Source organism: Melospiza melodia, chromosome 30 (genome assembly GCF_035770615.1).
Source record: "Melospiza melodia melodia isolate bMelMel2 chromosome 30, bMelMel2.pri, whole genome shotgun sequence".
NCBI classification, from domain to species: Eukaryota; Metazoa; Chordata; class Aves; order Passeriformes; family Passerellidae; genus Melospiza; species Melospiza melodia.
In genome coordinates, this window is record NC_086223.1 from 1,544,916 (window position 1) to 1,561,970 (window position 17,055).

The 17,055-nt window shown below is 56.5% G+C and overlaps 1 protein-coding gene across 2 annotated transcripts in view; it reads right to left on the reverse strand.

Moving 5' to 3' along the window:
* Positions 1 to 17,055, reverse strand: part of KCNH6 (potassium voltage-gated channel subfamily H member 6) — a 33,135-nt gene continuing 16,080 nt past the window's right edge. The window contains exons 5-16 of one of the 2 annotated variants that reach the window (XM_063178966.1): positions 16,610 to 16,913; positions 14,929 to 15,140; positions 9,552 to 9,980; positions 8,412 to 8,811; positions 7,991 to 8,190; positions 5,720 to 5,972; positions 5,095 to 5,288; positions 4,527 to 4,626; positions 3,485 to 3,772; positions 2,774 to 2,954; positions 1,768 to 1,966; positions 1 to 1,311 (exon numbers count right to left, since the gene is read on the reverse strand). In XM_063178966.1, coding sequence (XP_063035036.1) covers positions 1,024 to 1,311; positions 1,768 to 1,966; positions 2,774 to 2,954; positions 3,485 to 3,772; positions 4,527 to 4,626; positions 5,095 to 5,288; positions 5,720 to 5,972; positions 7,991 to 8,190; positions 8,412 to 8,811; positions 9,552 to 9,980; positions 14,929 to 15,140; positions 16,610 to 16,913 — 3,048 coding nt within the window. In that variant the 3' untranslated portion in view covers positions 1 to 1,023. The remainder of the gene's footprint in view (positions 1,312 to 1,767; positions 1,967 to 2,773; positions 2,955 to 3,484; positions 3,773 to 4,526; positions 4,627 to 5,094; positions 5,289 to 5,719; positions 5,973 to 7,990; positions 8,191 to 8,411; positions 8,812 to 9,551; positions 9,981 to 14,928; positions 15,141 to 16,609; positions 16,914 to 17,055) is intronic. The other variant, XM_063178967.1, reaches the window with a different exon arrangement.

A 17,055-nucleotide genomic window follows, 5' to 3' on the forward strand; every position in this document is an offset into this window, starting at 1 on the left:
TTAGGTGCCAAAAACATCTTTATTAGCAAAGTGTACACTAAAACTCCAGAGAAAGAGCTGCTCACAGTTTGACTACTCTCGGAGGGAGCTCGATACATTACTTGAGCTGGCGGCCTAGGACTATCACAGCATCTACCCGAGCGAGCGGCGAGGCGGCAGCGCTATGTGGGCTTCTCCTACGGCCTCTGCGGAGAGAAGGGTGGGCAGGGGGAAGCACCTATGGAACCCTTATCAAAAGAGAGAGCCTGGGATTGAGGACTGGACACGGGGCTTTTCAGCTTTCTGGGATTGTGCTTTTGAATTTTGTGCTTTATGCCCAGGCCAGTGACGAGCTGGATTTACCCGGGGAGCCGTGGGATGCGTGTTGGGGTTTGCAAGGTGTGATCAGCCTCGCTGGAGAAGTCACTGCTCTGGGACTCGTGCTGAAGCAGGCTGAGGTGCCATGGGCTGCTGGCCCTTCACTTCTCAGTGGCAATCAAGTAGGACAAGCTTCCGACCTCTGTCCTTGTCCTGGGCTTGCCACCTGCAGTTTGCCCTGGACCACACCATGGAGATCTCACACTCCTCCTCTGGTGACCACCCTTCTGTAAGACCTGCAAGCCTTGTCCCAACACAGTGGTCCCTGCTCCAGAGGTTTCCAGCACAGCAGCCTCGCAGCCCAGAGCCCTGGATTTGCTCTCCTGTGGTTGCTGTGGCTCGCTTGGCTTGTTCCCTTCTCAAGAAGAAGCCTTGGCAAGGAGGAGGTGGTGGGAACCATGCGGCCTAACCAGCTCGGTGGTGGCTGTAAGAACAACTGTTCTAGGTTCTCTCTAATGTGCAAATGAAATCTACTCTATGGGAACCGTTGGAAAACGTTGACCTCGGAAGCCAGCCACTCTATCCTTCCCGTCACGGTGGCAGAAGATAGCTACAAATTATACCCCTGAGCCAATGGCATTGTCCAATGTCTTACCCTTGCAGTCAAAATCAACATCAACTGGCCGGGCTTGCAGTTGAGGTTCCTCTTGACTGGCCCCCACGTCTCTAACTTGCAGGAAGCACGGGGTCGGAGAGGTGTCTCTGAATGTCCTGGTGCTCGGAAGATGCCTCCAAGTGCTCGGGGAGGGAAGGGAAACGAGAGCCCCGCGAGAGTCCCTGGGTGCTTGGTGCCCTTTGGTGGGGAGGCTCTGGGCTGGGCAGAGGTGGGGAGTGGTGCTCCTGCTCGGAGTAGACGGTCAGGGTTTTGTCGGATGACGCAGACAGCTGCATCCCGCTTGACAAGGAGTCCCTGGATTTCAAGTGGAACTTTTCTACCTCCGTGTAGCTCGGGCTCTGGTGGGAAACAAGGAGTTGTATGAGAGATGGTAAAAGCAAAATAAAGTAGCCACACTCTTTCCTCATCAGGCTCCAAGTCCCAAAATGTTATTTTTCACTTGGGGGAGCCTCAGAGCAGAGGAACCACTTCCTTCCCTACTGATGGGACAACCTGGCGGCATTGAGGATGGCAGCTGTGCCCCAAAACCAGAGATGCACTGGGCAGATCTGCTCCCAAGTCAAAACCCCATGGCCTTGCTGGGCCCCATAAGTGTGCAAAGCTGTGCCTTGCCGGGAGAGAACTCGGGACTGGGGCAGAAGGACCTGGTGGGTGCTGAGCCAGCTGGGGTGCCCTTACCTGCTCCTGGGTGGGCAGAAGGACCTGGTGGGTGCTGAGCCAGCTGGGGTGCCCTTACCTGCTCCTGGGTGGGCAGAAGGACCTGGTGGGTGCTGAGCCAGCTGGGGTGCCCTTACCTGCTCCTGGGTGGGCAGCTCCTGGTCCTGCAGCGTTGCACAGGGCGCGAGCGGCTCCAGGCTCCGCGGGACGATGCCGTACATGGCCAGGCTCTGGGAGCTGGGCGAGATGGGGCTGTAGGCGGGCGGCACTTGGGACAGCTGGCGCTGCAGGAGCTGCAGGATTACATGAATGTCTGACGACATCCTGGACTCCAGCCTGGGGACAGAGCAGCCAGAGAACCCTTTTGCATCCTGCACTGGGAGGAGGTGCCAACCCCGCTACCCCAGGGCAGTGATGCTTTGCCTGCTGCTTGTTGAGGTTTTTAGAGAGCTTCAGACCGGCCCTGCCAGAGAGAGATCAATCCTGCCATCTCTCTCCTGCCACACTCAATCATCCTCTGCCCAATTTTATGTGGAGCCAAACTGGGATCTGGAGCGGGGATTTGAAAAAAGCTAAAATTACCCTGGAGGGGGGGAAAAAATCGCAATGGTTAGTTTTAATCTGGATCAATTCTCCAGGCCAGATGCCTGTGCTGACAGATGGAGCAAGGCAGGTTAGTGCCAACCACTTTTAACTCAGGAACAGAAGAAAACAGAAAAGTAGAAGTCTCTTCTTTCTGCCTTGTCCTTGACTGAAGCGAACAAGTCTGGCAGGAGTGGGCACAGCCCCACTTGCAGGACACAGTCACAGCATCACTGACAGAGTGGGCAGATCTGTCCCCCAGAGCTGGGATGGTGCACTGGAGAGACACCCAAACACAAGTGTGTGGTGAAATGAGCTCAACAAGGGCAGCAGAACCCACAGTGTCAGGGAGGTTCTGGGGTGGTGACAGATGCCAAGGGTGGTGGCAGGTCCCAGATGAGGGGCTGGGCTGCAGTCAGGGTCAGGAGTTGCCCTTTGAGAAGCCGCTGCATTTGCAAAGCACTCCCACCCTCCCCAGGAATGCAGTGTCCCACTGCAGCCACCTCTAGAAAGCAGAAGGTGATGGCCCAGAGTCCCCAGGCCCTCTCCACCCCTGCCCACCTGCTGAGCTGGGCCTGCAGGAGCTCCAGCCTGGACTCGATGTGCCCGGGCCTGCAGTCGCCGTGCAGGGGCACGTCCTGCGAGCTGTGCACCAGCGAGATGTGCTGCAGGGGCTCTGCAGGGTGGGCTGCCTGCCGGTCCTCCCAGAAGCTGAACATGTTGGGAATGTCCAGGGGAGTGGCTGGAAGGAGAGGAGACATCTCAGCATCTTGTCTTGCATCCTCCAGCCCCACTGGAGGTGCTTCGGATTCTGTCAGCTGACACAGAGGGAGAGCCATCACCAACATAGATGAGGAGCCACCACTGACATCGTGGAGAGCTCTCACCAACGCACATGGAAAGGCATCATGTACACACATGGAGATCCATCACCCACACACATGGAGAGCCACCACCTTGACATACATGGAGAGCCATCACCAACATGCACATGGAGCCACCACTGACATCATGGAGAGCCACCACCCTGACATACATGGAGAGCTATCCCCAGCACACATGGAGAGCCATCACCCACACACATAGACAGCCACCACCACATGGAGTGGCACAGGAGGGACACAGCAGATCCAGCTGGGGACAAAAGGCAGCCAAGACACTTGGCCTTGGAGTGTGGCTCCCCTCAAATGCCCATGAGCAGCTTGGCCCTGCTCCAAGCCAAGGCCACCACACCCAAGCATGTCTCCCCACCCTCCTGCCAGCCCTGGGTACCTGTGTAGGACTGGCTGCTCTCTGCTGCCTGCTTGCCAACCTCCGTGTTGCCGGCGCTGGTGGTGATGAGGCTGAGCGAGGGCAGAGCCAAGTCATCCTTTTTGGCTGTGGGGAAGGGCTCAGCTTTCACAGGGCTGCCAGTCTTGGCCTCATCATCGCTGGCCTGGGAGCAGGGAGAGGTGCTGCTGCCCAGGTCGTCCCACTGCTCCTTACTCAGCGGCTCCTGTGGGTTGGTGAGCTCGGAGTAGGTGTGATACTGCTCCGGGTCAGAGATGCCCGTGTCTGGGTCTGTGGGACAGCACAGCACGTCACTTTGGGCAGCACCACACGTGAAAAAACCAGCCCCCCATTCCCTCAGGATGCCCGTAGGGCTGGGGCACCCCAAGGGGAGGGAGGGGAGGCAGCTTGGGTGCCCGCAGGATGGTTTGCAGGGACTGAGACGCCAGCAACCTCTGCTTTGGGGCACCTGCTCAGGTAGTAATGGATCCTGATGGCACTGTCCCACCCTGGCAGCCCAGGGGTACTCCACTCACCAGGCTTGTGGGGCTGGCAGGGCAGTGATGCTGACCCCACTGTCCCACCCTGGCAGCCCAGGGGCACTCACCAGGCTTGTGGGGCTGGCACGGGGAGTTGTCCTGACCCCACTGTCCCACCCTGCCAGCCAGGGGCACTCGCCAGGCTTGTGGGGCTGGCACGGGGAGTGATGCTGACCCCACTGTCCTGCCCTGCAGATGGACTCTGCCAGCCAGGGGCACTCACCAGGCTTGTGGGGCTGGCACGGGGAGTGATGCTGACCCCACTGTCCCACCCTGCCAGCCAGGGGCACTCACCAGGCTTGTGGGGCTGGCAGGGCAGTGATGCTGACCCCACTGTCCCACCCTGGCAGCCCAGGGGCACTCACCAGGCTTGTGGGGCTGGCAGGGCAGTGATGCTGACCCCACTGTCCCACCCTGGCAGCCAGGGGCACTCACCAGGCTTGTGGGGCTGGCACGGGGAGTGATCCTGACCCCACTGTCCCACCCTGCCAGCCAGGGGCACTCACCAGGCTTGTGGGGCTGGCACGGGGAGTGCTTGCGGCGGCGAGCCCGGCGGTAGGTGCAGTCGTACTCCTCGCTGAGGGGTGAGCGGGGAACGCTGTCTGCCTGAGGAACAAGAGGGGCTGCTCATCAGGGAAAGGCTGTCCTGTCCCATCCATGTGTGCCACGGGGGCTCCAGCCCTTGCCATGTCCTCTTCACCCCTGCCCTGTCCCACCCCGTGCCTCCTGGACTGGTTTCAGATTATCCTGAAGCTGTCCTTGCTGCTCTGAGACTCAGGTAAGTGTGTCAGGGCCATGGCAAGTGGCAGGACATCCCAGAGTGGGACAGAACATGGAGGGAATTTTACTTTCTTGGCTATATTTCAGGTCTCTGAAAAAAAATGTCAGGAAAGGACAAAGTTCATTCACATACTGTAAAAGTAGACGTATCCTGCTGTGGGGGAATCATAACTCCGTGGAGAATGCCCTGGGAAATGTGGCTGTTGCACCTCCTGACATCCTTGCTTCAGCCCTCCCACTTGCCAAATTTAAGCCCTGACTGCATTTGCTCCCCGGGGCAGCCCTGGCACTCACATCTCGCAGGTTGAAGGTGATCTCTAGGTTGCTCCAGAAGTTGTCAGAGAAGGCTGGGTACATGTCCAAGACCTCCAGCAGGTCCTCACGCTGGATCTTGTGCAGGTCACAGTAGGTCAGGGCCCTCACATCGGCGTTGGACTTCCCTGGGCGGGCGTAGAGGCTGATGGGCTCCCCAAAGATGTCGTTCTTCCCTGTGCCAAGAGACAGCTCATTGTGGACACGTGGGCACCCACCACTGCTCCAGCTATTCTGGTCCAGCACCCTTTATTCTGGGGCTTGTGAACAAGGGGATGCCCAGCAAACCCAACCCTGACTGTGTGTGTTGGGGATAACACTGTGAAAGCCACCACTGATGGTGACACCAAGCCAGGGCAGTGGGTCATCAGTGATGGCTGGAGACTGCTGAGCCATGCTCTGCTCTGCTCTCCTCATTCCTTTGCAGCTTCCCTCTGGCATCTCCCAGGGACCCTCCTTGCCCTGTCCACTGGTGTGGGGACCCATCAGATGCTGAGGAACAACCTTCCCTTCCCCAGCATGGGGGCAAGTTCCTCCTCCACTGCTCACTGCTCACCACCCTTCGCCCCTCGCCCGTCACCCCTCGCAGAGGGAAGAACTTTTTCACCTAAGATGGCCACCACAATGTCTTCCCTGAGGATCTCAATGGAGCCGCGGGAGATGAAGTAGAGGGTGGTGAGGACGTCTCCGTAGTGCACCAGGGTGTCTCCGGGCGGGGCATGAGTGGTCTTGAACTTCATGGCCAGGGCGCGCAGGCAGCCCTTGCTGGCGCCCCGGAACGCTTTGCAGTTCTGCAGCAGCGTGCGGTTCAGGTGCAGGCAGATGTCGGCCTGCAGGCAGTCAGGGAAGCCCTTCAGCACCTGTGGGGAGCCAGGGGGAGATGTCATCACGCCGCTGTCCCTGGGAGGGAGCGCTGTGACAGAGCTGAGAGGCTGTGTGGCGCTCAGCATGGAACAACGGGGCCAAAAAGGGAGATGGTCTGCCCGGAAAGCCAAAGGTGGGGACATTTCCCATCCCTGGAAGTGTTCAAGGCCAGACTGATGGGGCTTGGAGCAACCTGGTCTAGTGGAAGGTGTTCTTGCTCATAGCAGGGAGTGGGACAGTTTGAGCTTTGAGGTCCCTTCCATCCTTAAACCATTCAGTGATTCTGTGATTTCCATCACCTTTTGATCTTCTCTTAGTGGATCCCTGCCTGTCGCTGGCTTTTACTGCTTGTGGCTGGGGACAACAGCACTCCCAAGCAATAATTAAAAGTAACCAGCTCAATCTATTTATACCCACTGGTGGCATATCCCCTTTTTCATCTTTACACCCACTAATCTTGGATGAATGAGAGCAGAAACTGGCACAAAGAGCACAAAAACCTTAATTAAACAGCACCTGCCTGAATGCCAAGAAACAGCAGCACAGGACAGTTGTGTGCACTGACAGCTAAATATACCTGTGCAAATACCTCATGTTGAACAAAAGCTGAATCTGAAGGTGACATCAAGGTAAAACTCACAATATGGAGAAAGCTGCTGCCACCAATGACTCACAGTGCCAAGGTGAAAACCACCTGGGTTTGGGTTTTTTTTGGAGAGCAGCATATGGCCCTGGGGTCCTCCTTGCTGTCCTCTTTGCTCACATCCCGCTGGTGGCCAAATCTGGAACAGCCATGCTGGGGCTGGTGAGCACGACCTGTTCCTGGCTTCAGCTTGATCTCCCATGCTAGCAGAAGTGTTTCCCTATTGGGAAATCAGGGGTGGACGAATTGATCCGGCTGTGGGGTGATTGATGAGATCACGCTGTGTCTCTGCAGCAGCCAGCAGGAATTGGTGTGAGCAGCAGCATGGCTGAGCTGCAAGCTCAGCTCTCCCTGGGGATGTGTGACCTGGGTTTGTACTAAGCCAAGAGCACCTGTGCTTGGGTAAGGTGGCACTCCTTCTTGTTATTGCCACTGATGTCCGGCCCAGGGTGTGCCCTCCATCCTAGAGGTTTAACCCAAAGCTCTCCCAGCAGCAAACCCCCAGATGCTGCCCAGTTGTTTCATGTGGCAGCAGCAACTTTAGAGGGAGATGCTAAATTCATACAAATCTGTGTCCTGATGCTGCTCAGGATCAAATCTTAAGGAAAATAAGGAGCATTAACAGGGAATGAGAGGGCTGATAACCTCCCCAGGGCTGAGTCCAGGACTATGAAGCCTCATGTCTCTCCTTGCCTTATCCTTTCTCATTCCTCTGCCTTGCTGCTGGCCAAGCCATCATGTCTGTGCACTGAATCCCAGGGCTGTGAGTGCACTCCCCAGCCCAGAACACCTCAGCCAAGCCGAATCCTCATCCCCACGGAGCCCCGGCGCTGCCGGCTCGGAGACACGGCGCCTCTCCAGCACAGCTCCGCCATTGATCCCCGTTTGCTAACAAACAGCTGCCTCTCTGGGCTCTAATTAAAATGGATCGAGGTTTATTTAAATGCCCTCCTTTCCCTGCTGCGAGAGCAGGATGCACTTTGCTTAGCAACCGGTGGTGTGGAGAGGAGCTGGATCGATACCTGCTCTGCTCCTGTGACACCAACAGACACCAGCCTGAAAGTGCTCAGTGCCAAGAGGGACTCTGAGCTCCCCACCAAACCTGCTCTCTGGCCAAGGAAAGTGCTCGTGATCCTGGAAAACCTCTGGGTGGATGTAAAGGAATGGGCAGAAAAAGGAGAGAAGGAGAAAGGGGGATGCAGGAGGTGGAAATGCAGGAGGTGTATGGATAAAGTCTGTCTCCAGCCTCCCAAGTCTCCTGCCCCTATCCTGATCAAACGGATGGAAATCTTTGGCTGGACCCAGATCTAGACGCTATGTTGTTTAGGACAAGGTTCTGTGAGGACACAGGGCCTGCCTGCCTGTGCTCACCGCGTTCATGTCGATGCCGTTGGTGTAGGACCAGGCGTGCTGGAAATACTCCTCCAGGCGCTGGCGCAGGGGGTTGGGGATCTGGTGGAAGCGGATGAACTCCTTGACCCGCAGCATCTGCGTGTGGTAGCGTGCCGTGCCTGAGTAGAGGCGCTGGATGATGGCTGAGACGTTGCCGAAGATACTGGCGTACATGAGAGCTGAAACGAGAGGGCAGGGCTCAGCGGGACAAGGCGAGCTGCATGTCCAGTTACACGAGACCTGGAACCAGCAGATTCCCAAAACCCATATCTACCAGGACCTGAAAACATGTGTTTCTACCACCCCATCCATTTGTCTGTGAGGAAGAGGCACAGGCAGAGGGAGATCCTCCAACCTCCAAAGCAGGGATGGGAACAGCGGGACATGCGCAGGCACTCACAGCCAATGAGCATGACACAGATGGAGAAGATCTTCTCGGAGTTGGTGTTGGGCGAGACATTGCCAAAGCCCACGCTGGTGAGGCTGCTGAAGGTGAAGTAGAGGGCAGTGACATATTTATCCTTGATGGATGGGCCAGAGGAGAGGTCGCTGTCGTTGTAGCGCTTGCCGATCTGGTCGCCCAGGTTGTCCAGCCAGCCGATCTTGTGCTCCATGTAGGGCCTCTCCACGTTGCCAATGGCATACCAGATGCAGGCCAGCCAGTGGGCGATGAGGGCGAAGGTGCACATGAGCAGGAAGAGCACGGCTGCCCCGTACTCCGAGTAGCGGTCCAGCTTCCGCGCCACCCGCACCAGGCGCAGCAGCCGGGCCGTCTTCAGGAGGCCAATGAGGGTGGTGGTCTGCAGGGGAGAGGTGAGACACCTCAGGGACCAGCAAAGGATAAATATGGCATGTTCCAAAGGCACGTTCCCAGCTGAGCTGTGCTTCCCTTTGAAGGATAAAAATGCATTTCTAGAGTGTGAATCACCTTGTCCTGGAGGTGACCTCTGAACTGGGTCAGATGAGTCACAGCACAGGAAGGGCAGTTTGCCTCTGCTGATCATAAAGGCAACAAGCTCTGGGATTAGAGGTGAGCAAGTGAGAAGAGCCAAGGCCAAGCCCGTGTTTCCTGATGGGTTCTCTCCTTGCCAGCCATTGCTCCCACAAGTGCTGCCTTTCACTCCCAGATGTGGAGCCTCCAGGCAGTCCAGTAACTACAGGGTTATCCCTCTGCCAACATTTTGAGTTTGCCTGGCAATGCACCCCCAAATTCACCCTCATTGGAGTGTGGGCTCAGCCCTTAAACTGAGCCCCCAGGCTGCTCTGCTGGGTCAGCCTCAACAAGGCGAGTGGATCCACTCTGAACACTTAGGGTAGGGACTGCCTGACCCTAAAAAATGAAATCCCAGGTCCCAGCTGCTTAAAAATCTGTAAAGATTTTTAAACACCCTTCTCCACCCTGTGACCAACCACACCTCTCCCCATGGGTTTAGCCATCCACCACTTACATCAAACCGCCCACATCCCTTTCCTTCTTTCTCATACATCTCTCCCTGCCCATTCACACATCCCCTCCTGCCCTGATGGACCCTGCTCTTACCTCATCAGAGCCGGAGCGGAAGATGAGCAGGTCGAAGGGGATGGCAGCCACCATGTCGATGAGGAACCACCCCTTGAAGTAATGGATGGCGATCTTGCCGGGGTGGCTCACCACCTCGTCGTTGATGTTGACGTAGGTGGTGCGGAAGTTGATGACAATGTCCACGATGAACATGATGTCCACGATGAGGTCAATGATGTTGAGCGGGTCGCAGGAGTAGCTGCAGTCCCAGCGCTTCTCCTCCACCTGCTCCTCGTTGAGCAGGAAGGCGGCCGAGTAGGGGGTGAAGACGGCTGTGTAGATGACCAGCAGGAGGATGAGCCAGTCCCACACGGCCTTGAAGGGGCTGTAGTGCAGGATGGTCCATCGGTGGATGCGCGGCGCCTGCAGCTTGTACTCGGGCAGGACGTCAGCGCCCAGGGACAGCACCTGCCAGGAGAGGGGTGTGAGGAGGATGCAAGGCCAGGAGAGAGGCTGGATAATGCCGGGAACCAGGCAAGGGACTTCCGTGTGCTGGTAGAGCATCGAGGAGCACACAATGGTTTCCTACAGCTTTTTCACCTTTGTTGGTTGTCTATGTGTTTGTCCAGTTCTCACTGTGGCTGACACCAAGGTCCTTGTCTGCCTCTGATGGTCACAGCACCCTTGGGGCAGCTTCTTCTCTGCTTTATGGCTGTCTGACCCAGCAGAGAGGAAAGTGCCTGCTGCTCAGCCTCCTTCTGCCCTCAGCTCTGTGCCACCTGCTTGGGAGCTGCTGGGAGTCCCTGGTGCAGAGCTATGGGATGGGCAGCTTGGAGATGCCCTTGCATGGCTGTGTCACCCGAGGTGACAGCACATTCTGCATCCTGCAAGCCTTTCTTGGCCATAGCAAGTATCTTCCCCTGGATGTCCTCCTGGCACACTTGTCCTCCAAGCAGAGGGATAGCTTGGGCCACCTGCAGCAAAGCCTCAGGCAATGCCCATTTCCCACCTCACCTGTGGCCACCAACGTGCAAACACCATCTCGAGTGGTGAGATGGTGTGAGCCCCCTCCCATGCTGTCATGTGTCCCCAGGCTTGCTGCTTTCATGGGGACACTCCACAGCCCTGGTGAGCTCCCCACACACCCAGGCCTGGCCCAGCTCCCCCTCCAGGACCAATGCCAGCTGCTGGTGGCTCTAAAGCCACTGTGGGGACACAACACAAGACACTGGGTGCGGGAGGGCTGGGGCTGCCCTGCTTTGGGTGCTGAGGGGTGGTGGCATGAAGGGGCTCATTTGGAGCTGGAGGCAGCTGCATCCCCTTCCTGCCCCTGCTGCTCTGTTGTCCCCCAGTGTCCCTGTGGTGCTGGGACCAGTGCCAGTTGCAGAGGAGGGTGAGGGGCACCTCAATTCTCCCTCCTGGCACTGAGCCCCCAGCTAATAGAGAGCATTTTGCTGGGCTGCAAAGGAGAGGAGGGAGGAAAGAGAAAAAGAGGAGAAAGGAAGATGCACATATCCCAAGGCAACAGTGATGAGCATCACCGTGGCTCTGGCAAGAGATCTGGAAGAAGGAAGAGATCTGGAAGAAGGAAGGGATCTGGAAGGAGGAACGGATCTGGAAGAAGGAAGGGATCTGGAAGAAGGAAGGGATCTGGAAGAAGGAAGGGATCTGGAAGGAGGAATGGATCTGGAAGAAGGAAGGGATCTGGAAGGAGGAATGGATCTGGAAGAAGGAAGGGATCTGGAAGGAGGAACAGATCTCGAAGAAGGAACAGATCTGGAAGAAGGAACCGATCTGGAAGAAGGAACCGATCTGTCTTCCTTCCTGACAGGAAGGATCAAGGTCTCTTGTTCAAGGGTCTCCCAAGGGTCCTGACGCTGCGATCCAGAGCAGATCCACCCCTGCACCCCCATCCCACAACCAGCCCCGGCCGCTCCCACACCCCAGAGCCCCAGCACTCCAGAGGGTCCCATTCCCCAGCCGTGCCCCCTGCTCCTACCTGCCTGCAGCTGGCCCTGCGCCCCAGGCGGCAGCTGCCCCTCGAGCTCCGGGTGTCCACCATGGGCCCGGGCAGCGTCCGGCAGGGCGGCCGCAGCGCCGGGGCCGGGGCATTGCCCACGCAGGCTCGCAGGCGCTCGGCCAGGCGGGTGGGAGGCATGGGCACGAAGGGCACCCGCGAGCCCGGCCCGCGTTAATCAAAGGCGATCGATGCCGGGCCCCGTGGGGACGGCAGCGCCAATGGAGCAGCGGGAGCCGCCGACGTCGGTGGGGACCGAGAGGGGAGGGATTGGAAAAAGTGACCCAAGAGCAATCGTTGTGGGGGGAATGAGGCACCGGCTGGGCTGGGGGACCGGCTCCTGGAACGAGGCAACGCTGATAAAATGATTGATCTCAAAACTGGGATGCACCTGGAAGGGCTGGGATGGGCTCCTTCGGCTTGTGTCTGGGAAAACCAGCAGCGCTCCCAGCCTCAGCAGCTGGATGCTTGTTCTGCCTGGCTGGAGGCAGCTCTGAATTCAGGACACCAAATACTGTTCCCTGTGCTGGGGCACCTGCCCTGCCCCTTGTCCCTGCTCCTGGCACCTAGCTCTTGTAGAAGAAGCAAGAACAGCTTAAGCACTCTTGCTTTCCAGGCAGGAATGAATAAAAAAACACATCCCCAAAGATCTGAGGCAGAAAAGGGGAAAGAAACAACTCCCAGAAAAGCATCCAAACCAACACAGAGCTAGGGAGCAGCTGCAACCTTGTTCCTCTGCCCCTAAGGATTGGGAAAGTCACCCTTGGGTGGCCTGGGTGGCCCTGGGAGTGTGAAGGTGGCAGTGCCAGTGTTCCCCTGGGTGCCCCTTCCCTTTGTCCCCTTTCTCCTGGTGGGGTGCTGGGTGCTGGCAGTGGGTCAGGGAGTGCAGAAGGGAGAAGGAGGAGGAGGATGGAGCAGGGTGGGCTGTGGGTGACAGAAGGAGGAGGCTCCTGTGACCCTGGCTAACCCAGGCATTGCTCATGCCCCCTGGTGCCCTGGCACCCATCACCTTCCCAGTTGTCCCTCAGTGTCCCTTGCATGGTGATGGGGATAAAGGGGACTGACCTGAGGTGGGAGCACATCAGAATCACCAGGAGAGCCTCAAACACGGGTGGCTGGGCAGGATCAGGCCCATGGTGCTGGCTGCAGGCTGGCAGTGACCCAGTGTCACTCCCTGGCACAGCTCAGCCCCCCCATCCCTGTCCCCAGCACCCTCCTGCCCAGATGGGGGGACTGGGACACATTCCACCTGCAGACAGGACCCCAGCCTCACAGCATCCCCACGTGCCTCCAGCTGTGCTCCAGAGCCCTGTGAGGCTGGGGGGCCTCCATTGCCCTGCTGGCCTGCCCTCTGTGCCAGCTCAGTGCAGGGCCAGACCATCCCAAAGAGCCTGGCTCCACTCCCTGCCCACCCGCGCGTATTTTTAGTCGCCGTCTCGCCGCTGTCTCTGCCTCACCATGAATTATTCACCAGCCAGGAGCAGGGAGCTGTGGCTTGGCCAGGAGGTGTGGGGGACACCGGGGTGAGGACAGGCAGGGGCAGATGCAGCAGGGACGAGAGGCCCATCCTGTCCTGTCCCACCGCATCCCATCCCACGCGGAGATTGAAGGTGAAGGGAAGGTTGATCTCAGTGGGGCCTGCACTGCAGGGCCCTGCAGCCACCAGCTCTGACCCCACCACTCCACACCCAGCCACTGACCCCACTGTGACAGTCACCCCAGTGTGACCATTCCTTCCTGGTGTGCTCCTTGTGATGGGACCGGGGCATGGAGGCTGCTCACTGTCCCTCTGGGGAGCTCAGGGGCCAGCCCTGGGTCACTGCAGTCACTCCCAGATTAGAGGGACTAGGGGGAAAACAAGCCTGAGAACTGTTCCATGATGTGAGAAGTGGGGAGCCCACGCCCTGTGCATGGAGGCTGTGAAGCTAAAGGTTTGCTGGCACTGAGACAGAAGGAGAATCCTGCATAGCACCCCACTCTGATGGAGCAAACTCCCAAGCCTGGAGGCTTTTCTGGGGTCAGGTGGCTGCGTTTTCATTAATTTTGCCCTGGGCTGCTGCTGGCACCAATGGGAGGTGCCTTTAGATGTATTCTGTTCATTGAGGCTCTCCGTGCCTCAGTTTCCCCACGGCTAGACGAGCTCCTTGCCCAGGCTTGTGGGATACATCAGCACGCTGATTTCCCCGTGGGATGCACTGCTCCGTGCGTGTCCCTCTGGGTGACAGCAAGTGTCCCCTGCAGTGACAGTGCAGTGCCACCTGCTGTCTCCCAGGGGATCCTCGGTGGGCTGACACCCGGCCAGGTCCTTGGCCGGGCACCCCAGGGGCTCCATTCCCAGCGCTGGGGGGCAGAGCAGTGGCCAGACCCCCCCACAAAAGAAGCCACATGCACGCACAAACGTGCAAACACATGTCCCCTTCAAGGCCACCATTACGAGCAGCTCATGCTGGTGTTTCCCCAGCCACAAATTGCCAGAAATGCTCAGTTAGGGGACTAAAATGAGAATTTCAGCCATTCAGAGGAAGGCATGACCAAACATGGGGATGCTGGCATTTCCTGGGGTGGAATCTCCAGGTGTCACTGCCCTCTCTGCTTCTCTCCTCCCAAAGCCACCAGAGTGCTTGTGACTGTCCCCCAGCAGCAGCAGCACCAGCACCCCATTGTCACACACATATTTTCAGGAAAATCCTTTTGTTAGGATTTTTCTCCTGAGAAGCTGAGAGGCCTCAGGAACAAAATGTAAACAGTAATTATCAGCTTGCTGGGAATGTGGTTTGGAGGTTGCCTACCAACAGGTGCATCTTTGACTGCTCTCATGTGAATTGTTTCTACTTGATGACCAATCACAGGTCCAGCTGTGTCAGTCACAAGATTTTTATTATTCATTCCATTCCTTTCTTTGCTAGCCTTCTGATGTCTCCTTTCGCTTTAGTATAGTTTTAATATATAATTTTCTTTTAATATAATAAAATAATAATGAATAATGAATATTTATTGTATGAAATATATAATAAATGTATTATAAATTATTTATAATTATATTATATATAATTATATAATATACATAAAATTATATATAATATATAATTATTCTATTATATTATATATTATATATTATATATTATACTATATTATATTATATACATAAAATATATATTATACATAAAATATATATATTATATATTATATATATTATATATATAATTATATATATATATAAAATTAGATATATAATATATATAATATATAATTATATATATATAATTATAAACTATTTGTAATAAAATAATAAATCAGCCTTCTGAAACACGGAGTCAAGATTCTCATCTCTCCTGGAGACCCACAGACACCACCCCCAGACCCCACCCCTGCCTTGGTGGCACCTCATGGCCCCCATACCTGTGTGACCTTCTCGGTGACGTTCTGGGTGCGCTCCATCACCTTGTGGGGAGCGATTATCTCGATCTCCGTGGTGGAGCCCGAGCGGTGCTTCTCCAGGTTGAACTCCACGAAGTTGAGCGTGAACTGGGGGATCTGGCTGATGGTCCTGTACTTCATGAGGTCCGAGTCCGACGTGGAGTTCGGGGGGTTGGGTTTGACGTGGGAAGCCTCTGGAAGAGGATGGAGAGGAGCACTGAGAAGGGCAGCGGGAGCAGGAGCAGATCCCCAGAGCCCTGACCTCGTGTAGGACCTCCAGGAGCTGGGGGCTGCCACAAGGCGCCACCAAAAGGTGCCAAAATCTGCTCGGCCATAAAGGCTCGGCTTCTTCAGGCTGGCTCAGCTGTGGGGTGCCCAGCCTGGGATGCCTGAGAGAGGGCTGTTTTTCCCCACACATCACCCATCTTTTTTCACCACTGAACCTCCTGCAGGAGGCTCAGAGCAGTTGCCAAAACACAGAGACATTCAGTGTCCTTTGCTACCCTTGATGACTGTAGTGGGTTGGGGACCAAGCCACTGAGATTCACCAGGGAGAGATGCCAAAACTGGCATAAAAACAGACAGGAGGAGGTCGTTCTCCTCCACCCTTTGCCTGACAAACACAGCTCCTGAGCTGCTGTGCTGGTTTTTGGCCAAACTGAACCAGGAGTTGGATGTATCCTCCGGGTAGGGAGGTCAGAGCTTTCTCTGGAAGAAGAGCTGTAGTGGATCCTGATATTTCTCCCTGGGGAGCTGCCTCTGGGTCACCCCAGGGCAGGAGCAGGGAGGAAGCTGTGTAGGTGTCATGGTCAGGCTTGTGGCAATGTGTTGTCATCAGTGGGATCCTGTACCCAGACCCAGAGCTCCAGGAAGGTCCCCAGGCACTGAACTCAGCGTGTACCAACCTTTCCAAATCCTAAAGGCAAGGCAGGGTTGTATTTTCAATTTTTTACCCCTTCTAACCCTTGCACTCTGACATTGACCCAAGTGGTGGTGTGGGAAAGAGGTGTCTGAAGACGTTGTGAAGGTGCCCATTGCCATCCTGCTGCCACCCTTCTCCCTTCCCTCCCTCCACATCCTGTCTCCTCCTGAGGGTCTGTAACCTGTGACTATTGGAGGATCATGAACCCCCAACCTGTTTTTACAGCCAGATTCCACACATCGATCTCTCTCATCCCCAGCTGAGAGCCTTCTCTTTCTCGACCTCCATCTGATTTGTCCTCATCACTCTCGTGGGAACCAGAGGTCTGGACATGGGTAGCATGATGAAGGGTTGGTCCCTCCAGCCCTTCAGAGTGGCCTGGCCGGTGTCTCACCCACCTCCAACACATGGACACAGCTCACACTGCACATGCCTGCAGAGCCCTCCCCTCCCTCCAGGGAAGGTGGGATGGCATCGGGACGCCCCTCGTGTGGGGCAGCCAAATGCAACCTCACACGGTCTCACACCTCACACACAAACCACGGATGGCTCTACCTACAGAGCAGGACCTGCCTGCGCAGGGAATCACATGGAGACCAGCGAGTTTTGGGGAGAAGACCCAGGCAATCTCCCCTTTGCAGAGGGAAAAGAGACCGAGACCTCCCCCCCCGAGATGTGCTGGGGCCGTGGCCAGAACCCTGACTCCCGCAGTAGAACCGACGGCTCCGGGGTTTTCCCTACCTGAGTTTGCCCTCCTTTCCCTGAATTTTCTCTGGAACTCAGACCTCGCAGCCTCAAAGTTGTCCAAGGAGGAGACCCTGCGGAGGCTGTGGAAGCTGCCCCCAGGGCGAGACCGAAAGAAACCCCATGCGGGGTGAGGGCCCAGCACGGGAGGCTCTTGTTTCGGGGACGAGTGTTGTAGGGTGGGGTCGGCCTCCAGGCTCGGCCTCCGCTCCTTTTCCAGGAGGGATTCGGTCTCTGACTGCATACAGTTTTCCTTGGGCGATGTCTTCAAGTCCCTCAAAATCAGGGAGTCGCCACCAGGCTTTAAGACAGCCAGGAGAAAGCGTTGTATTAGAAGGAGTCCCCGCGTGCTGTGGGGCAAGGTGGGGGAGCCGGGGTAGGTAAGAGGAGAGGCAGAGGGCTGGGAAGCACTGCAGCTCCTGAGGTCATCTCCAGCTGGACCA